General features: G+C 40.9%; 3 protein-coding genes and 1 long non-coding RNA gene across 6 annotated transcripts; 2 read left to right on the top strand and 2 right to left on the bottom strand.

Moving 5' to 3' along the window:
* The first annotated feature begins 99 nt into the window (after positions 1–99).
* Positions 100–6,426, top strand: LOC147875134 (uncharacterized). Its single transcript, XR_015536731.1, has 2 exons — positions 100–189; positions 4,683–6,426. It is a non-coding gene; the product is annotated as an uncharacterized LOC147875134 (long non-coding RNA).
* Positions 1,180–4,781, bottom strand: LOC147875135 (BLOC-1-related complex subunit 8 homolog). The gene is made up of 3 exons (XM_087354635.1): positions 4,641–4,781; positions 3,192–3,299; positions 1,180–1,692 (listed from the first exon to the last, which is right to left on the bottom strand). The coding sequence occupies exons 1-3, from the start codon at positions 4,643–4,645 to the stop codon at positions 1,635–1,637; spliced, it is 171 nt and encodes a 56-aa protein (XP_087210761.1). The 5' UTR covers positions 4,646–4,781; the 3' UTR covers positions 1,180–1,634.
* Positions 4,598–15,972, bottom strand: LOC147875133 (peroxisomal multifunctional enzyme type 2-like). 2 transcript variants are annotated; one of them, XM_087354588.1, is made up of 17 exons: positions 15,895–15,972; positions 15,235–15,372; positions 14,855–15,007; positions 14,237–14,381; positions 13,658–13,785; positions 13,313–13,429; positions 12,719–12,918; positions 12,225–12,285; positions 11,988–12,151; positions 10,551–10,674; positions 10,200–10,372; positions 9,620–9,796; positions 9,146–9,322; positions 8,246–8,407; positions 5,680–5,821; positions 5,231–5,326; positions 4,598–4,803 (listed from the first exon to the last, which is right to left on the bottom strand). In XM_087354588.1, exons 1-16 carry the CDS (start codon positions 15,947–15,949, stop codon positions 5,265–5,267), a joined length of 2,178 nt encoding a protein of 725 aa, XP_087210714.1. In that variant the 5' UTR covers positions 15,950–15,972; the 3' UTR covers positions 4,598–4,803; positions 5,231–5,264. The 2 variants fall into 2 exon arrangements, with proteins under 2 accessions (XP_087210714.1, XP_087210720.1); XM_087354594.1 differs by lacking the exon at positions 5,231–5,326.
* LOC147875132 (uncharacterized) lies at positions 15,948–20,858 on the top strand. 2 transcript variants are annotated; one of them, XM_087354610.1, is made up of 3 exons: positions 15,948–16,019; positions 18,055–19,167; positions 20,172–20,858. In XM_087354610.1, exons 2-3 carry the CDS (start codon positions 19,137–19,139, stop codon positions 20,666–20,668), a joined length of 528 nt encoding a protein of 175 aa, XP_087210736.1. In that variant the 5' UTR covers positions 15,948–16,019; positions 18,055–19,136; the 3' UTR covers positions 20,669–20,858. The 2 variants fall into 2 exon arrangements, with proteins under 2 accessions (XP_087210736.1, XP_087210740.1); XM_087354614.1 differs by having other exon boundaries at positions 18,055–18,304; positions 20,172–20,855.
* The last annotated feature ends 751 nt before the right edge of the window (positions 20,859–21,609 follow it).

Below are 21,609 nucleotides of genomic sequence, written 5' to 3'. Positions count from 1 at the left end.
GGATCTTCCTGATATATCGATGCCCTGTTCTTTCCCGCCAATACGTAGTTTACTGGGTTCGCTACTAGAATTCGCTGTAGTCAAGTTCGCGCAGAGATAGAGAGAGAGAGTTGGTAAAATTTGTTGCGTGAATCTAGTCTTCGGAGTCTTGGAGGTGCTGTAAGTTTATGTGTGCGAACAGCGATCTAGGTGGGCTGTCATCAGGTTACGGAATGATAGGGTGTTCTCGTTTAACGGTTGAGGTTATGTGTCGATGATTCCCGAGGAATCAAATAAATAAACGCCATGAGGCGTTTACGGCATTGATAAGTGACATTTATATACTCAGAAGTGTGTGTGGTGTGCCCCCCTCCCCAAGAACAAAAGTACATGTTCAAACAACTGCGTCATCAGAATGCTGTTTATTTTTGCATTTGTGTTAGTTAAAAGTGAACGCATTTTGTCTTTCTGGGAATAGCTGAGAGAAGAAGCTTAATTGATCCTTGGGATTTTACTCGGGGAAAAGCTGTCTGTCACCTGACCAGCCTACTGCTTGCCAGGAAATCAGTGGAGTATGTTCAGTACACTTGGCAGGCTCACTTCATATCGCAACAGAAACCTGACCTGCCTACTGCTTGTATCACAATGTTGTTGCACATTAAATCCCTTACCAGCTGTAACATTAACTTCACAAAGTTTACAGAACAGAATTGTTCCATCAGAACTAAAATATTCCTCACCGAAATCTTTAATGAAAGCTCTTAACTTTGCACTTTCAGAACACCACTTTTGGCATCTGAACTAAATGAAGGATTCACTGTAAATGCCCGAGAAATGTAGTTTCAAGTAAGAATTTCATACCCAAAATATGAATTTTATCCTCAAAATATAACAAAAATGATCCTAACCATGAATCACCAGTATTGTTCCCAACAAACTGTGGTCAACCAGTGTCCTTGAAGATCTAAACATGATTTTGTGATTGTAAATAAAATTTTCATGAAGCAGAGTCCTTGAGAAGCTAATAGTAGATCATACAGTAAAGACTGCACCAAACCCTTAATTTAGTATGACTCCTTCTTGTTCCTGTACGAACAAATATCTTTGAACAGAATGAGCAGTTGATTGATCCACTGGTTGCTTAGCCGCCTGACTGTGATTAAGAGATCAAGTGGCTAAAAGGGTGAATGAACTGACTAATTGATTCGTAGGCTATTTAATAATTATATTTCAACCGTACAAATTACTTAATACTAAATGGGATTAGGATTATTGTGAATGGAGGATCCAAGACATGAAATTGTAATCTGAACAAAATTAAACAAACAGCGATGCAAATACATAGTAATTAAATGGCTAATTTGAAGGAAAAAAAACATGCACAAACAATATTGATTATATAACTATCCACTGCTAATACTAAAGTGCCACTACATTCCTTGGGCAACACCAACCACCCACTGGTTTCTTGATTTGAACACTTTCCCAAAAAAACAGCACAATTCATGAAGCTCCTCATTATGTAATTTTCTCTCGCTGCCTGTATGTTTCTCTTAGTTACATGTATTCTGCTCATCACAGACATCAGTGCAAGACACCAAGTTTAACACCCACACAAAACAGCAGGTGAAATAAGTAGCCATTATTATCTGTAATTAAGAACTTTTCCAAAAGCAGGAACTTTGAACAATGAAGCATGAACTGGCCTTCAACCTAATAGAGGAAATAAATGTCTTAAATATACTGTCTCTTAGTATAACGATATTGCACAGTTCAGTATCACCTCACAATTGAATAAATATAGTCATTTCTTTCACTCTGATGTTGGAAACATACATGGCACCTATCACACCGTGCAAAGACGTCCATTCGACACAGCCCACACTGACGGGTTAATATTTCCCACTTATAGGACCACAGTTCCCTTGTTCTGTAGTGTCCTCTGTATCAATGAAACATTATGTCCATGTGACCATGCACTCTTTCTCCTACACAGTAACAATTCTAAGGCCATGTGATATCCCCAATTTCATCATGATCATGTAGTGACTGCTTACCATAATATACTACCAACATAATAAACAGCAATTACCTGGCATCTCACAGCATTAGTGGGGGAGCCTACACAGACAAAACATGCAACATAAATCACATGCGTTGCGCATATGCGCGTGCCAATCCAAATGTTCTTGGATCAGCACACAAGAACAAAACACAATTCTAACACACATGAAGAATCACAGCAAGCTACATAAAGGTGAAAAATCACTAACACACTGTCTGACCGGTATTCTACACTACTGTGAATGAAACAGTGATCCACAGAGCAATAAAATTAATTTAGTGTCCTACAAAACAACTCATTACAAAGATGGTTGCCTGCGACGTTGCACAAACTGATTTTTACATTAAATGGTGCAACAACCTGCAAGACAGCCACCTCCATATTCACTATCATAAGAACCTCAAAACTCAATTCAGTAATGGCAGATGACAAAGTTAAAATGAACAGAAGATCAAGAGAACTGAAATGGTAGATATTCACACCAAATTTCACAAAAACCAGTCAACTGCTGTGTAACTGAATCAGGCTAGATGGACATACACATGCAGCTTACTTAATTAATAAGACTGCTTTATAAGTCATTCAAAAACCACTGGATCAACTGGCATATTCTGATACACTATGATCAGATTCAACTGGAAGATCTGAGGAAACTGACAAAAAAAACCCTCTTCAGTCAGGACAGCAAATCCCCTGCTGAGACTTGTGCATAGGACGTAATTCATTTGAGAAACAGGAGTGCTAACACCACACTGCTATAATTTACTGGTAGAATCACTCCTTCCCAAACGAGGATTTGCACAGAATAGTTTTGTCCATGTACTACACAACAATTCAGATCATTTTTTCCTTACGCATAGGAGATATTTATTTATGGGGGATTTACACTAGTGACAGACTTCCTTCCTGTTGCTATAAAACAAGTTTGTGTCCCAAATTCCCCAAACCCTATTTCCTTCATGTATTCTAAAACACAGGTAACCCACAAATTTAGCATTCTGTACTTGCTATAGTACATTCTTTTCCAACTGAAACACATTTGCTCATCTTACATTCAGTTCACATATGAATAAAATGGGAAGAACCCTGAGAGAAGGCACAGACAGACCACAGAAATCACGTCCACAACATTCACAATAACACTCACCTGCGAGCTTCTTCATACTTAATCTGCTGTCGCAAGAACACCGCATTCTTCAGCAGTTCCTGTATGTTACCAAGGTTATCCTCTGCCCCCTCCATAGACTTCACTGCCCTGGAGAACAATACAACTGCTGAAAAAACTACACAAAGTTCTGGGAAGGTCTTGTGATTCTCACTTTTCTTCCAAATCATATATATATATATATAGATAGATAGACACACGCACACACACCATATTTGGCGACTTTGTGTCAGGACTCAGGATCTTATTCCTTTGCCAGGCAGAAATGTCAAATGAATGAAGGTCTAAAATCACTAAGTTAATTGATTAAATAATAAGCTTTCCTTGTAACATAAAGAAATTACACTTCACATAATTCAAAATGTCAACTAGAAATGAGCAAGATGCTGCTACAAGCCTGTGGAAAAGTATTCACTTGGGAACAAGGTTCCTCTTGAATACTAGTGAACGAACAGAATTTCCTTTAAACCTTACCCAATGGCATACTCCACATCGTAGCAACGTCCCTGCAACTCATGATGCAGTCTGGTAACTTCTACCCTCTTCTCCACCATCGGGGGCAGTGCTTTGCAATGTTACGTATATAAGTTCAACATAAACAACTCAATCCATGTTTGACACGTTTTCAAACCTTTTTTAACTTTCATTTCCAATTCCGGGTCTGATGACAGAGACATCGACATGATTCTCAACACAGTTACGTTATATTACCGATAACAAAGCACATCCATATGTGCCTAATAATTATTCCAAATAATCGCATACGAAGTACAGCCGATTAACAAACTACAGTTCTGAGTTACAAAGCATGTTACAAACTATGGAACTTCTAAACTTCCGTGTTTAACAGTGAAGCCAAAACAGTTTCATTTTAACATTGGCAACGGCTGGAACGGTATATTTTATCGTCATTAACTTTTAAATTGGTGACAATGAAGGGAACCGGAACTAATTTTTAAGTGCGGTCATTGCCAGTAGGAGTCGAATTACATGCTTTGTTGCTTGTGAGTTGGCAACGAGTTGGAAGTTTTGATAAAGAAGTGCCATTCCGTTGGGAAAGATTCGAAGTACTCATGCGTACAACACGTTGGGGAGTGTATAAATTAATATTTCGTTAAAAATCTTGAAAGAATGAAATTTCCAAGTATTTTTGTTCTCGCAGCCCTAGCTGCTTATGTAGATGGTAATGAGGAAGAAGAAACGGGTGCCAGATTGCTAATTTCGAAACAGATACTGAATAGATATCTGGTTGAAGACATGGACATAGTAGCTGGGATATTTAGATGTCATATTGTTTCAGAAAAGTTATCGTCCGGTTGTTTTTGCAGAATAGAAATTTTTACATATCATAGGCCGTTTATGTTACAAGCCAAAGAATATGGAGCATCTCATGATAATATTGTATTTAGTACCCATATAATACCAACATACCTCATAAACTTGTTTGATTATAACACACAACATTCTTTGCAGTACACACTATATAATGTTGGCACAAGTACTGCTCTTGGTGTTAAGCTGAGTGACAGTAGCTTTCACAAAGAGGCCTTCACTTTGGTGGGTGGTCAGCTCAACATCAAGATTGACAGGATCCCTGCAGGGACAAATGTATCTCATGTAGTAGTTGTCAGACCAAGGAAATATGGATACTTCAACTTCACAGCTGCAGAAGTCAACTACAGACCAACAGAGGATGCCTCTGAAATGAGTTATCACTTGCATGGACCGTGGTCAAAATTTATAGAAATGTTTGTAATTTCCATTGTGCTGGTCCTAAATTATATATTTAGAATGTACAGGAAGCCATTGTAAAATAATGAGCATAAAACACAAATTCTTCAGATTGATAAAATGATTTTCATTTTGAAACATTTAAATATTACTTGGAAAATCCATCTATGGACACCATACTTGTTTCTGTCTGCTTCTCTGATATTCAAAGCTCATAATTAAAATGAACTGAGGACTGAATATAGCTAACATCAAAGCTAAAATTGAATATTAATCTCCAAACTTCTTACAAGTCTTCCAAGTGGTGTTCCTCAGGTTTCACCATCAAATTTCTGCATACATTTCATTTTTCCAGAACTTCTTGACAAATACATATGCCACAAAGCCTGTAATCATGTAAAATTCCTAAGTTTATCTCTTGTTTTGTTTTTTGGGTTTCTGTTAACATCGTCACACACTGCTCCTGTAGGACGCAACAGAAATGCATAACAAGTCTTTCCGTTTCAGCTGCAAGTGGCCGTGACAAGCGAACCCGGCGAGGGTCTCATCATTGCCTTCCGTGACTATGATAAGAAAACCCTGTCTCTCAAATGAGATACAAACCCAAGATCTGCCAGATATGAAGTAGGAGAGTTAACCGCACAGACAAAACGTTTAACAGATGAAAGTTTTAAGTTAGTCTGTATAAAATTTACTCTCTAACAGTGCTGTAAATCCATGACAACTGTGTGATACATACTCCAGGTGGCAACAGTATTGCCATCTTTGGTGATGTTGTACTGGAACACACCACCGATCTTCTTGGCACGCTCTGGGTTTGCCGCAACCCGCTTTTTCAGCAAGTCAAACACACCATCCGAATCCAGCGCCGATGTGGATGCCTGCACCAACAATGCAACCTCACATTACAGTTTACAAAGCCACCAACATCATACACCATTTCTGCATGTCTCTAGGAACCTGTTAACTCTCTGGTGATAGAAAACGAAGGTCGAACATTGCCAATACCAAACAGTATCACTAGCTGCAGGACCAAGCCACTTTGGCACAGTTCAAACACATCTGTATTTGTCTAAGATCCAGCTTAATATTATCCTCCCCTTAAATTCTCAGTCTTACTTATGTCCAATTTTTTTAACAGGATTCCCACCAAACTATGCATACATTATGTGTTTTCATCTTATGAACAACACATTTAGTCCTTTAGTTCACTATCCTAAGAATCCACTTATTTGATCCTTCAAGATCCCAAATAATATTTGGTTGTTTTCAAACACAATTTAGGTTCTTCACACAAAGAAAGAAACCATATTTTACAACCATACAAAAGTGGAAAAATATGGATATGATGTAATTTGATCTTTAGCATTACTGAGAGTACATAGTTTCGATGGTTACACACTCTGTAATCAATAATGAGTACTTCCTGAACGTGTTAAATATTTATGAATACTATATTTTTAGCTTAAAAACAAATGCAAAACAATGTTCATATTTTCATTCTATGTCAGGACATGAGATGTGCCTCTGAACTACAAATTCCAGTTTTCACTTCCCTCACCTTGGTGGACCTCATCACAGCAGGCATAGTGACTGACTGATGCAACCAGCATACATCAGAGCTACTCACTTGTGTTTCTTCCATGACCTTGAACACAGCTACTGTACTGTACATGTAGGCTAAAGTGCAAAGTCTTTCCTGCCTCCTTGACAGTGACTCAGCTAGTCAAAAAACTTACTGCTTTTACAAAACAAAGGTTCATTATTCTGTTACACAAAACACACACAAATGGCCATATCATGACTCGGCTCCACCCCCAGCTTCATGCCAAAAATTTTTTCCAAGTCTAAGCCAATTTCTGACCTAATGACATTTTACATAAACAAGTGTAGTGAAACAATGTATTCATGTGACAACTTCTCTTTGTCTCCCACAGTTTACTATTCACAAAGCACTAAGTGAACTGTACAAATCGTGAAGTTTCTTCCTCACTTTGCCCACTGAAGATGCAAATATCCTGAGAAATTGATTTGCAGATATTTACCATAAGCTGGAAATGTAACTAGGAAAGAGAAAACAAAGAAATTCCATACAGCTTTTGAGTAACCTCTGAAGCCCAACTAGGAAATTAAAGAAAATAATTAACCCCTTCAGCCACAGTGAAGGTGCATAATATTCTATCAATCCATTGTTACCTCAAAGAAAACACAACACGTCTCCACGACAACACTAAACTAGTTAATGCTGCTTAGAGAAATAAATTACTGTTTATTCTGAGATCAATATAAAACCCACATTATATATTCTGTGGGCAAAATGCAGAGATAATGACTGTTACAGCAGGTGGTACATACAGTTACAACTCAGCTTTAAAGGGTTAAAATGGATCTTACTGAAGATGTGATACTAGCAATGCTGTAATGTTTGGGATCTTAACAAAAAGGAAACATAACCTTGTCACTGAGAGTAAGAAATTGCTAGGCTGAACAATGCAGGTTATCACAAGATAACAGAATATCAGTTACACTTTATATCGATTATAAACACAACTTGCAATCTGTAGGAACAAACACCACACAGCTCAGGCCTGCCTCATGGACTTATCTTGAACCACTTGAACACAATCCACAACCTAACACCCAGTATTTTAAAGATCCATTTTAATATTACACTCCCATCTATGAGTTGGTCTCTGAAGCCATCTCTTCCCTCAGGTTTTCCACACAAAATTCTGTACTCATTTCATGTCTTGCTCATGCATGCTGTATGCCCTGCCCATCAGAGCTTTCCTATCATTTTACTAAAAATCCAGAATTAAATCTTATATTTGGCTCATTAAACCCACACTAAATTAAACATTCTCCAACACACAATTACAGAATTTACATCAAAATGTACATTTATATTAAGTAAGCTTTACATGCAAACAACACAGCTCAAATGCTTCGTCTTGTTTAGTAGCAGTGTACTGCATAATCAAATTGCATTTTTCTGTGAGGAACCTGCAATATGTGTGACCTTTTATTTCCACTGCGTAGACATGAAATTTAACACAAAAATTTCATTGGAAAAGCTGAAAGGAAAACAGTACTTGGGAGATCTACACACACACACAGACATTACTAAAATGCACCTTAGAGAAATATGATGTGAAGAGATAGATAGGACTCAACCAGCTCATGACAGAGCATAAGGGCAGAATTATGTGAACGTGGTGAAAGGCCAGCAGCAACGAAATTTCTCACCAGCAGAACAACCATCATCAAAGATGATCTTGGCCCATCAGTCAGCCACAAAAACGTACCTTGTGCTGCGGGACGGATGCCTCGGTGAGATCGACATATGTGCCAGATATCACCACGCTCCCCGTCTCTTTCACCTTGGTCTGAAAGTGGATACGGTTCCCCTGTTGCCACATGTCAGTCTGTAGTGTCTGCCCAGGGATAACCGGCTTGCTGAACCGAGCCTGTAAACCAGTGACAGTCATCATTTTCTTCATACCCTCACACTCTGATGGCCTGTGTAGTGCAACGATCTAAACCATATTAATGGGGATATCAGGTTGCATCTCAGTCCAGTTTCTGACTATCCTTCTCAGGCTAATCAGAGTTCTCCTCAGTCCCTCCAAAGAACTTCCAGCATAGTAACATGAAAATTAATATTACTGCCCCTTTCCAAATTCATACCCATTCTCATTCTATCTGATGCTATATAACCTCTGAAAATGAAACACATTCATGAAATAACATCATATTTAACAATCTCTCTGATGGAAAAAAAGTACAAAGAACTTACAAAGCAACAAGATGATAAAATTAAAAAAAAGAGACTGAAATGGTAAAATGTTATGAACAGTCCTCCGGAATTACAACTTAGAAATCTACTATCAAGCCACACCATTGCACCATGATTCACATGAATATTTTTTTACTTACCATAGGCCTCCCTTAACGTATCCACTGTGAATGGGAGTCACGGTTATGAAGTATTCCAACAGGGATGCGAGAAAATAGGAAAGCATGTGGAAAGAATAAGAAAGCACAATGACTGACATCAACTGAACTGTACATCAGACACGGAAGAGGCAAGTGAAAAATGCTGTGAACACAAACAATCCATAGAACAACAGAAAGAGGGTGCTGGAATGTTATCATGAGAATGTGAAAATAGGAAAGCCCCAAAAAGAGATGTTTCTATTACACACCTTTATGGCTTTGAATTTGGTTGGATCATTATCCGCATACTGCTGTAGGACATGGCGGGCTGAGAAGCCCAGCGAACACAGACCGTGCAGGATGGGCCGATCAAATCCACCAAATGCAGCCACATTAGGGTCAATGTGAAGTGGGTTGCGGTCTCCAGACAGTCGGTAGAGTGCAGCCTGCAGGAAATAATGTTGAAGTGAAGAAACATTGACAATTAATTTGTAGGTGTGTTTATGATCTCTCTCCATACTAAATTCTACAGACTTAGCTGCAGTGTTTCATTAGTCATAATTTTCACACACAGCAATAAGTGCAGATTCAAAGCAGTCAGCATTTTCAGTCTACATCAAATAATCTTAAGGATGCACATTTTACAAAGCTCTATCACCACAAATATGAAAGAGGGTGCTGGAATGTTATCATGAGAATGTGAAAATAGGAAAGCCCCAAAAAGAGATGTTTCTATTACACACCTTTATGGCTTTGAATTTGGTTGGATCATTATCCGCATACTGCTGTAGGACATGGCGGGCTGAGAAGCCCAGCGAACACAGACCGTGCAGGATGGGCCGATCAAATCCACCAAATGCAGCCACATTAGGGTCAATGTGAAGTGGGTTGCGGTCTCCAGACAGTCGGTAGAGTGCAGCCTGCAGGAAATAATGTTGAAGTGAAGAAACATTGACAATTAATTTGTAGGTGTGTTTATGATCTCTCTCCATACTAAATTCTACAGACTTAGCTGCAGTGTTTCATTAGTCATAATTTTCACACACAGCAATAAGTGCAGATTCAAAGCAGTCAGCATTTTCAGTCTACATCAAATAATCTTAAGGATGCACATTTTACAAAGCTCTATCACCACAAATATGTCAAGATCTTAATTAGATTGTGCTTCTTCTCCATATTTCACACGTTAGTACTACTGACAGAAGAAACTAAAAATACATACACAGAATAAGAAAAGTTACATTCACCCCCCCCCCCCCCCCCCCCTCAAAGAAAAATAACCAAAGAGCCTCACACGTAACACATGCTTCCCTCTATTCTGACCTGATCAAGAGACGTGTGTTGCTCAACAGACAAATCAGGAATCCGCTTTGGTGGTTCTGCTGTTGGCACATCATAGGGTGAAGTACGCTTGTCTGTAACACCCTTCATTCCAACAGCAAATGTTGTCAGCAGGGACTGTGCCACCTTCTCACCACTTTCATCAAATGTCTCCACTGCAATAATGACAACAGACAGCAACTGAATTTGTATCACCTTGAAGACTAGACTTTTAAACCACTTATATTCCCCCTAGCCTAGACAGATCAAAGAAAAAGAGACACGTTACAACTGCACGAACCAAGTTGACAGAAGTTACAAATGGAATGATCATACTGCACAATTTTATCTCACCTTCCACCAGCACAACAGTCCCGGATCCCTTGTCCAACATATCCACCACCTTGCAGTGCACCTCAAGAGTCCCTTCACTGTTGATGGGACGCAGAACCTCCAAGTACTGCTCACCATGCAACATCTGGCAACATAGCAGCAACACGATCCTCCTCAGTCAACTCAAATTATGTACTCAATCGTTTCTCATTCCTTTGTGCCTCATCAGCAACCCTAAGGTTCATAATCCAATCAGTCTCTACGTCGAAACCACTCAACTATCTTTAAGTTAGCAGAACTTCTCGAATCCATTTAGTGGAAAGAAAGAAAGAAATACTTTATGATATATCTGCAAAAACAACTGAATACTGTCATTTGTTTACATGACCGAGTGGCATGCCAGTGGGAAGCATCTACACTCTGTGCAGCTCACTGAATCAGTGTGAATTCTATCCTCACTCTCTCTATGGTGCAGGATATTCTTTGAAAAACTGACTGTATACTTGGCTTCTCAAAAAATAGAACAATTTCTTTATAGAAGCCAAAGGTTCATCACTGAGTTCACAAAAGCCTGCCATAAGACTAACCTGAGCCAGCTGCATCCAGTTTGCTCCATAGATTCCTATCTCCCAAAGGTCCATCTTAACGCCATCCCACCTACGCCAATGTCTCACCCACAATCTCCTCCCTTCAGGCCTTCTAACCAATATCTTGTAAACACCCCACCCCTCCACAATGCGTTCCGCATGTCCCGCCCGTCTTATCCTCCTCGATTTAATCGCCCTAACGGTATCAAGTGAGGGGTACAGTCCGTGAAGCTCATAATGCAATTTTCTTCCTGCCTCTTAGGTCGAAATATCCTAAACACTCTGTTCTCAAAGACCCTCAATCTATGTTCCTCCCTCAAAGTGGGAGACCAAGTTTAACACCCATACAGCACAACTTTTGTATCTTTAGTTTTCTTGATGTGAGATGAGAGGACAAAACATTTTGGACTGAATGATAGCAAGCATTCCCCGAGTCCACACCACACTGCTCAATTACAACTTCACTAGCATAGAATACGACCTGAATGATCCTCCGTTGCACTGAACAGAAAAACAACTCACTGCAGTATTATTTTTGCAGAAGCTGGATCTGCTTTCATTCCATGAGGACCAGCAGACTTTTAATTTCTTCCTCACTGCATGTACAGTGAACTAAACAAGTCAAGTGCAATGGAGACTGGCTATTATATTCGTAATAGACAAAGCACAGGCAGTAAAATGTGCCTTGCGTTAAGATATATGGACATGTTCAGCTGCGAAGGCAAGAAATGCACATACAGAGATGAAAACACAGCAAGAAGATTGTGAGGTGGCTCAGGGTTGCATCCGAAGGCAGGCTTCGAAATGACCGATGCTGAACCTTGCGGTTATCCTCAAAAGAGTCTGCTTATCAAGACATAACCTCACTTACCCTGGCAGGATTGAAATCCCTGCCACTGAACACCTCAGCAGTAACACTAGACTCCATCACGGCAGACACGCCTTGCAACACGAGGAACGTCGGCAACGCAGAGAAGTCTGCGTGGCCTTCATACAGGAATCTCAGGTCACTTGGGTTGGTCACAGTGCTACCAACTGCAATAAAACAAACACATTACTTGTCTGTCACACTGTCACAAACACACGCACATAATGGCACATTACTCACCTCCCAGTGCATACAGGATCAGGTCACGAGGAGTGTATTGGAACTTTGTCACAACACTCTTCTGGAAAGGAAATCAGGACCTTAAACCATGTTCACAGAATAAGTGTCACCAAGAAGACAAAAGAAGTTCAAGTCTGCACAAACATTAGCCACCATCAATACTTGGATGGCAGCACCAGCCATTGCCAAAACTAATGTACACCTCATTTAACAAAATACTGGACCTCCAGTGGCGTAAGCCACAATGAAGCAGTCAGCTTCTTCCAACACCATACGCAAGAAACACACAACTGAAGTAACGTAAACCACGTACTACAATTATGGCGACGGGCTAAAATCCTGTACACAATAAACAAAATTAATTCTGCTCATTCATACGTCTTATACTACACTCCCTCTATACACCTCCACTGGATGGTGCTTAGACACAGGGGTAACTTGAATAATTACTATCTGAAAGCATATGCAAAAAACTACATCGAGTCATAACTCACGCCATCAGAAGAAATCCCAGAGTTCGACTTCATCTGCTCCAGAACGGTCATCAGGGTACCAGATGCCTCCTGGATGGACTCCAATTTAACGGCAGCAGACATATCTGTCACCTTGCCCCAGTTCTCACGTACAGCCTCTGGCGTCACCAGCTCATTCATCTGTGCACGCAGCAGGCCACCCGGTGAACGCACCAGATAACCTGAAGGTTGTCAGACAAGAACGCATCCTGATGGAAAGTTCTGCCGACACTCAGCACGGGAGGTAAACGGTTCTCTGCTTGTCTATCATTACTGCGCTTCATGGCTATTCCAAGCTGTCTCACTGAAATCAGGACCCTTGAAACATGAATCCGGTCATTCTACCGCTGTTGACACATCTACGGAAGTCCACATGCAGATTCTGCGACTTATCTACGATTGTGATTTGCAGTGAAAAAATCATTTCTGCATTTCACTGAAAGAGCAACAACAGACCCAACCTTCATGACCCTAATGAAATGCAGTCCTGTTTTGGACGGCATCACATGGCTCAGAACCAGTGGTGTCGTTACAGGCATCGAGCATATTCCGAACAGGGGTGCCACTGACACTTACATTTTCCTGCCCAGCCAGCAGCAGACTCGATGATGGAGCCAGTCTCCTCACAGGATTCGTGACACAGCCACGCGACGACTGGCGCAATCAGCTCTGGGCGCAGCTGCGCAAAGAAATCTGTGCAACAAACAAGTGACTTATCAGTATCACATTAGTGTTTATAATCATGAGACAATATTAAAAACTGCTGATAACAGATCTCCAAAACATGAACTATTTATTACAACTGATAATATGACAAAAGGGTGAATATACTTCCAAAATGCACTGTTTGCATCATTTTGATGTTCATTTATTGTAAACAGAAGTGACACACTGTCAGGCTTTAGTATCAGCAGCACCCACCAGGTGGCAGGATGTCTTCAGTAAGCCGGGATGCCGCAGTTGGCACAATCACATTGCAGTGGATGTTGTCCTTCCTGCCCTCTATCGCTAACGTATTGTTCAGACCAACCAGCCCCATCTTGGCAGCACTGCAACCATAAAAAAAACATACATGGACTCTTCCCAAGAAATGCATAAAGCGGCCATCACTCACACCAACTTTCTTATTTGAGAACAACTTTTCAGCCACACGAATTACACAGTCCTGAAAGGAAGAGCGATGGTGAATGACGAACTGGAGAGGATGTAGAAGTGACCCTCGGTTATATAACACACTATCCCAGCATCTGTCTTGAGGAACTGTGGGGGAAAACAGTTTCTACCATTTCTGGCAACCAAAGACAAACTTTTATTTTTATAAATAACCAGAATGTTAAATCAATATTTCATAGGCGGGGGGAGGGGTGTATTGTAATTAATACTTTTAAATCCCAAAGATATTCAAAGCAGAACAGATTAATGTCCAAGATATCACGCACACATTATACAAATGATCAATCCTATGAAAGATAAATATACTGAAGTGTCACTAACACCGACCTGTAGTTTGCCTGCCCAAAGTTCCCATATAGACCAGAATTGGAGGATGTCACAATGACACGTCCATACTTTTGTTTACGGAAGTGAGGCCACGCGGCTCGAGTTGCCTTGACAGCACCTGTTAGGTGTACGTCCTGAATTAAGCCTGCAACAGTAACAAATGATCATTAAACCTCAACAGCACTAGTAACTAGACAAAAAAGCATGCAAAACCATCCCTGAACTCAAGAAATCTACCATAGTCCCTTTTCTTTTGGCCTCCTATACAAAATCAACAACAGACAAAACAGCTCGGCATAGCAGACAGTATTTGTCAAGGTTTTCCTCAGCCTCTCTAGGCAAATGCCATGGACAGTCTCTTGAAACTGGTCAGAACCACAATGAGAATAGACGCTTGTGAATTTTAACTCTTTCAGAATTAGTCTCTGCAGAAAAATGATATTCCAATTTCACTAAACTATCAGACTTTAAGGTAAAATGGCCCCTGGGACAGCTACATAATATCCAGTCACTGGCGCTCTTAGTTTTCTGACTGACTGACTGTAGCAGTCCAAATACACTGAAAGTACCCCACAATCTGATATTATGGCCAAGAATAAGATTTAATCTCAAACATACTCCAGTCTGCGTCACTAATCCTGGAGAATGACTTGTCCCACAGGATGCCAGCATTGTTCACTACCACATCTACTCGTCCAAACTCTTCCAGAGCCGTCTGTATAATCTTCTCTCCATTCACCACAGAATCATAGTTGGCTACAGCCTTGCCACCTACCAGAAACAAAACAATCTACGATACAAATGCAATCCCGCGGTGCTGCGACTTCACCGTAAAACAGAAGTTGGAAAGGAAAGGGAATCAGACGGAGGTGGTAGAGGGGGACACAAGGAAGCAGTTTGTAAGAAGGAAGGAGAAAGAGAAGAGGTGAGAGGACAAACAAGAAACTTACATGCAAATGCAGTAGCAGCCAACAAGCATCATAATGCACTAAACCCACCTTTGTGCCGGATCTCTTCTACAACACTGTCTGCTGCACTGCTACTCTTCCCATCGCCATGGCGACCACCACCAAGGTCATTCACCACAACTGATGCTCCATGCTCCGCAAACAGCAGGGCATATGCTTTACCCAGGCCTGAAACATAAAGTCATGGCTGGTCAGAATTATGAGGAACTGGCACACAAGAAATGATAAGTGGGTGAAACGACACACAGAACTGTTCATTGCAAGAAGTTGTAAGCAAATGCCATGATTAATACGATTATGAGACAATGGAAACAGACAAATGATAAAAGAGAAGGGTATTAACTCACCTCTGCAGTGCACACATCACATGGCATGTGGAGTCTCATCATACTTTAATATTATCATGACAACTTTTATCCATGGAAATGGACACACACAAACTGGTACAATTAAAACTGGAAACATACTGTTGTAGCAGCCCACACCCTTCAATTTCATATTTTTGTCTTAACAACTGAGGGAAAGAACTATATTTTTTTTGTACAATATAGTCATTAATGAAGCTGAAACCGCGAAGACAAGAACGATAACCTAAAATAATTTCGACAAGAATTAAATATTTCCGAAAGAAAGTCTTGCATACTAGAAAAGCGATCAGGCACAAACATTATTTTCGTGTACGATAATCACCTGCACCAGCTCCTGTAACTACAACCACTCGGCCATCGAATCGCAGATCTGTCATGCTTAATAGGGCCCTACAGAAGTCCGAACCTGAAACAAGACGAAGTTACGTGACCAAACACACGGATAAGGTAGTACAAGTGCAAGATTAACCAGTACTTCGTACCTTGTTTACTTTCGTGTGTATAACTGCGAAGTCATCGTCAAGAAATAATGTAACCGTTAAAATTATAATACAACGCACAAATTGCTAAATCTTACTACGTACGATAAATCCGCCGCTGTCTAGTCGTAGACTCCAAGACACAATCCACTACCACGAGATCATCACAGTTTGTGTGCTTGTTTTTTCAGACCTTCGCATCAGATACGGCCAGTCTGCTGTCTGACATAACTGCAAAACCTCTGTACAAGAAATATGTACTGTACTTCAAAACAGGTTACGAAAGTGATCGACGCAATTTCGCTAGTCATTCTTTCCCATATCGATATATTTAGATTAATGCAGTGCTACCAATAGTATCAGTAGATCTAGCGAAAATGTTCGAAAGCAACAAATGGCATTTTACCTGTCTGAATGTAGAGTTCCCAAATTGAGATATTTCCTTGCCCTACTTTCACATTTTATACATTGTATCATAATATCCCATAGAAACTGTACTTACTGCTTTTATTTTTCTTAACTCATGTCACAGTTTTCCTGCCTATGTTATTAATACAGAAAAGAAACATGACTAACTTAAAAGCATGAAGTAACAAGGGGAATATGCTTACTGCCTTCATCACCAGAGAGATCGCCTAATAATGGTGTCAATTTATATTACACTACACTGCGCAATATCCCACAACGCTGTCATCTTCACACTCTTTTCCCATGAGCATCTGCTCTACACAAGGAAGTTAAATCAGCAACTAGGATGTGTCTTACTGAAGAACATTAGGAAAGAGCATGCAAATTGCAACAATGAAAATTAAATGTGATACTGAAAGCTGAATAAAGCTAAAGCAGTGTTAAATGTATTTTTTATAAATTACTATGATATTTTAATGTCCCCAGTCCAAGACTGTGGGATTTCATGTCAGTGACAACTTCAGATCAATTTATAAGATGTCACTAGTAAGATGGGATGTCTTAAAATTCAAGGTCGTGCAGACACAAGTTCATGAATTTCTTATCTCATACCATCACACTGACAGTCCCGAGTTTCAGGCACACAAAGTTACAGCACAACAAAAGCATGCGAGTCACAGTAAGAATTGAGGTTCTCACAGTGGCGAGTACGAATATGACTCGTTTTCTGTGTTGTAATGCTACAACCCAGAAGGCAGCCATCTTCATGTGACTCACAATTTATTTAACGATGCTGTCACTAGCTGAGACTATATAATGTCGAGTGAGAGGATGATAGTAAACAGAGAATTGGAAAACATGTGGACAGAAGTGATCATGGCCTAATTTAAGGAACTATCCAAGCATTTTCTGGAGGGACTGAGGAAAACCACAACAAGCCTTCGTCACGATAGCCAGTCTGCAGGCCAAGATCTGAACCCAGGACCTGCCAAACATGTAGCAGGAGTACTAACCATTCAACTATGATGTTTTGTGTGATTCACAAGATACAAACAATTTTATTACACATAATCAACTGGTTACCGTAGTAAACCGACGTTTCGGGAACAAACTCTGTCCCCATCTTCAGGGTTTGTTCCCGAAACGTCGGTTTTACGTGGGCAAGGAACTGAGACAATTGTCTGGATGTCGGATCTCGCGTGGTGGCAGATTTTGAGCAACTTCAATTCTGTCTCCGATAATGACAATGACTTCGTGGATTCAAATTTGTTATCCTAAAATATGAAGCCAGCGAATGTGAACATTTGCCAAGTGAACTCTGAAAACCAGAGATGAGCTAAATGTGGAGCGGAGAATTTCCCGAAGCGATGCCTACCGACGCCAGTTCGCGTTCAGTTTCATCAAAATCCGTTCAGCGCTGTTGAGGGCAGCAACCCGGGGCATTCTCCTCCTGAGCCAGCTTTATCCACACAACCTACTTCCCTCGCCGGCCCGCGGTAAATTCGAGTAAAGATTCCTGTTAGTCCCCGGGTCTGGATTAATCGAGCAGGGCGAGTTATTGAGCGAACGACCAACATTCCGTAATTCTTTGGCAGGCCCAGCCCTCGCACAACGCCGAAGGCCAGATCACAAATAGCGGTCAAGGTCAGGGAACCGTCTCCATGGAAACAACCGACAGTCGGAGAGACCCAGAAAAACGACTGGCGGCATTTCTCAGGAGCTACAAGAAAGGAATTAGCACGTCTCTCGAGCAGCTGACAGTTGCCTACACTTCCACGAAGGATCATCACCGCATTCCCCAGAAGCTGAGGTCCGAACTCCATCCGAATTAAATTCAGACACTGTGTAAGTTCCACGTATTGAGATTAAGCAGATGTAATATGAGAGCGCCCTCACAGCTCGCAACGCCTCCTGTGATAACAGTTTCCTTATGATGTCATCGCCTGTAACGAGATCACGTGTGAGGTCGCACTCATAAAGAGAATGACATCACGCCACCTTCTTCGATATTATACATAAACTTCATGGTCCCAGGGCGCGTGAACTTGATCTTGTCTTGAGACTGAATAAAACTCTTCATATTATTATCTACAAACTGACAACCTTCAGCTATTTCAATCTGCCCGCCAATCCTACGAAATACTACCAACGTCTGAGGAAGCCGATTACCAACTTTACCTCAGGCACTTCCAAGCGTATTACAACTGCACGACGCACCTTCACATTCTCCCGCCCGCAGTTCACAATCTTCTGTTTCCCGTCTCCTCTCTAACAACGAATGTTTCCTACTGTTTTGTATGGGTGTAAAACCCGGTCTTTCACTTCAAGCGAAAACACAGACTCGGGGTGTCTGAGAAGAGAGCGCTGAGGGTAATATCTGGACCCGAGACGGATGAAGTGACAAGAGCGAGGAGGAAACTGCGTTATAAGGAGATAAGAATTTCGTTCAGAATTTGACTAGCCGACCGACCGAGGGCTGAAGATGGACTCTGCTCCATGCAGCTCGTTCTGGTCAGACTTTTACATCGCCAAGGATGCTGCAATCAATAGGCGTTCGGTGTAACCCAGTTATCGGCAACGTAGTCTGAAATCGGTTGTCAGCTTTACTGCGGGGCGTGGTGGCAACTTAACTTTCACAGAATACATTTTTATACGCCAAGGAACGGGGTCCTGCTCGATGCCTGACAGTCACGATATTTGCAGGACTCGTAAGTTCACTGTCGCTTTCATAAATGCCAGACTTAACCCTCTAAATCCCGAAGCTCGCCTAATTAGACAAAAGTGGTTAGTTGTTTGCGTTTTTATAATACAATATAACGTCTTCTAGATTTAAACACGTCATGCAATGAATGGATTATTACCAGGTTTTTGCGATCTACTTGCCTAGAAACTGCACCAGCGTCTGACATGAGATATTTTCTCAACTCTTCTCTTATCTCGCCTCCTGCTCGAGATAAGGAGTGCGTGTTTGGTGGCGTTGTTTCCACGTCATTACTGAAGTGATAGAAAGTTTTTCCAGATTTTTACTAGGAATCCATCGCGTAACAGGCGACTAATATCAAATCATCACATGTCTCCGGCAAAATGTTTATGTGTGTATAAAACACTCAAAATACTTGGCAAATCAACCCAAATGCATTTTCCGATACCCTTCCGGCACGACAAAGGCGATAATTGAATGTCTGTTCAGTTACGTCATTCTTTGCAACTTCATCAGATACGCGTCGAGACCCGATGCTTCGCCTGAAAGTTAGAAATGGTTCCCGGAAGGCACTCAGGACCCGGAAGATTAAAGTTATTTCCAATAATCACCTTCTTTGCCATATGCACCGACGTCGACCGCAATAAACTTGTAATTAGCGTCCACGATGGCTAAAAGAACGATAGAAAAGAAAGCTTTGTAGTTGAAAGAGATTGGCTCCAACGGCGTTCGGAAAATTCCATTTTATCCAAAATTCGTTTGAAATGCGTTGAAACTCTCGTTGCGTAGGTTCAGGCATGAGTTGAGGTACCAACTTGTTTCTTAGACACCTAAGAACCTCTTTCACGATTGGTGAAATATGACGCGCTGATATACGGTAAGCAAACGATAGTGAAGCGTAACTTTCGCCAGTCGCCATAAATCTGAAGGGAAAAAATTATCAATCACTCAATAAGTGATATCGTACACAAAGAACACGCACACGAAAATGGGCGTATTTTCTCATTTCAGATGGAGACTGTAGAAAACGCTGGAAGTATATACGGGATTCATACAATCGATTTAAACGCAAAAGAAAAATGTCAACCGGATCAGCTGCACCACCGAAAAATTCAAAGTGGGATCTTTTCAAGAGACTCCAATTCTTAGAACCGGTTTCAACAGAAAGACCTACTGCATCTAATGTTGAGTCAGATTCAGCGGCAAACGCACAGTTTGAGACTCGGACTGAAAACAGCGAAGGTTGTCCAGATGAAGCATCGCAGTCCTCTGTACCACAGCCTCCACGACGAAAAAGACGCAACAACAATCATGATGATATTCTTGATAATCTCGTGCAACAGTTAAGTGCCAACACTGATACAGAAATTGAAGACGAAATTGCTTCATTTGGGAACCACGTAAAGGCTCCACGTTTGAAAATACAAGCTAACATTTTAAGTCACTATGAAGTGATTCAGATGGATATGCGAGGAGCAACATCGGATGTCCAACCCAAGTTCATCTGAGGTATCAGCACATTCTCCTATAAGAACTGCCTCGACCCCCGAACCAACCAACATCACAGAATGAAGACAATTGTCATTACATTTGTGACATAATTAGTAATAATACAATATAAGAAACTTAACCGTAACGTGATCGACAGTTTTTGTTGTTTGTATGTTTTTCCTATTAAACTCAGTGCGTAACCAAACTGCTTTTGATTCAATCTGAAATAACTCCTGAAACTTTCTTCTTCTAATGATAAATGATTCTTTATTAACAGACAGAAAGATCCTTCTTCGCGTCTGGTTTTGAATATTGAACTCGTAGGTTTTCTTTCTTTCTTTCTTTCTTTCTTTCGCAACAAATAACACAGCAACACATCTTCTTCTTCTTCTTCTTCGAGTAACCTTTTTAGAAGCATTTTTATACTCATTTTTCACAGAATATGTGCACGCGTCTCAACAAAACAAACACTTTGCCGCATGTCTCGGTCGTCACCTCAAAAGTGAGTGGCGGGAAGCTGCGATGAGTCCGTCTCTGTCGCGTGCAGCCAAATTGTACCTTAAGAAGACCCCATAAATATAACTGCAGGTGGTACATATAGTTACCACTGTCCTTCAAAGAGTTAAATGCATCTAAAAATATTTGAGACACGACCTGCAGTTTAACATTCCGTGATAAGAGAACTTTTCCATCACAGTGATCGTGTCGACAGCCATAAAATGCAGACGTCCTCTTCAGGAAATTCTACCACGAGCTCTCGTACCGGATCCTGCCTGAAGCAAGAAATCGCCGCGTGAACCAATTACTTAGGTCAAGGCCAGCGGAAATCAGGCAGAGCCGTGCGTGAGACGACGCAGCTGCGATAATGATAAAACCTCCTCGTGATTATCTTTTTACAATTCAACGGATTACACAGCGTCGAATGAGAGGAAGACAATGAATAATGAATTAGAAAGGA

This window comes from Zootermopsis nevadensis, unplaced genomic scaffold (genome assembly GCF_977971745.1).
Source record: "Zootermopsis nevadensis isolate Lab colony 2312 unplaced genomic scaffold, Znev_1.0 Znev_ptg000002l, whole genome shotgun sequence".
Lineage (NCBI taxonomy): Eukaryota > Metazoa > Arthropoda > Insecta > Blattodea > Termopsidae > Zootermopsis > Zootermopsis nevadensis.
This window is presented reverse-complemented; position numbering and strand designations above follow the sequence as displayed.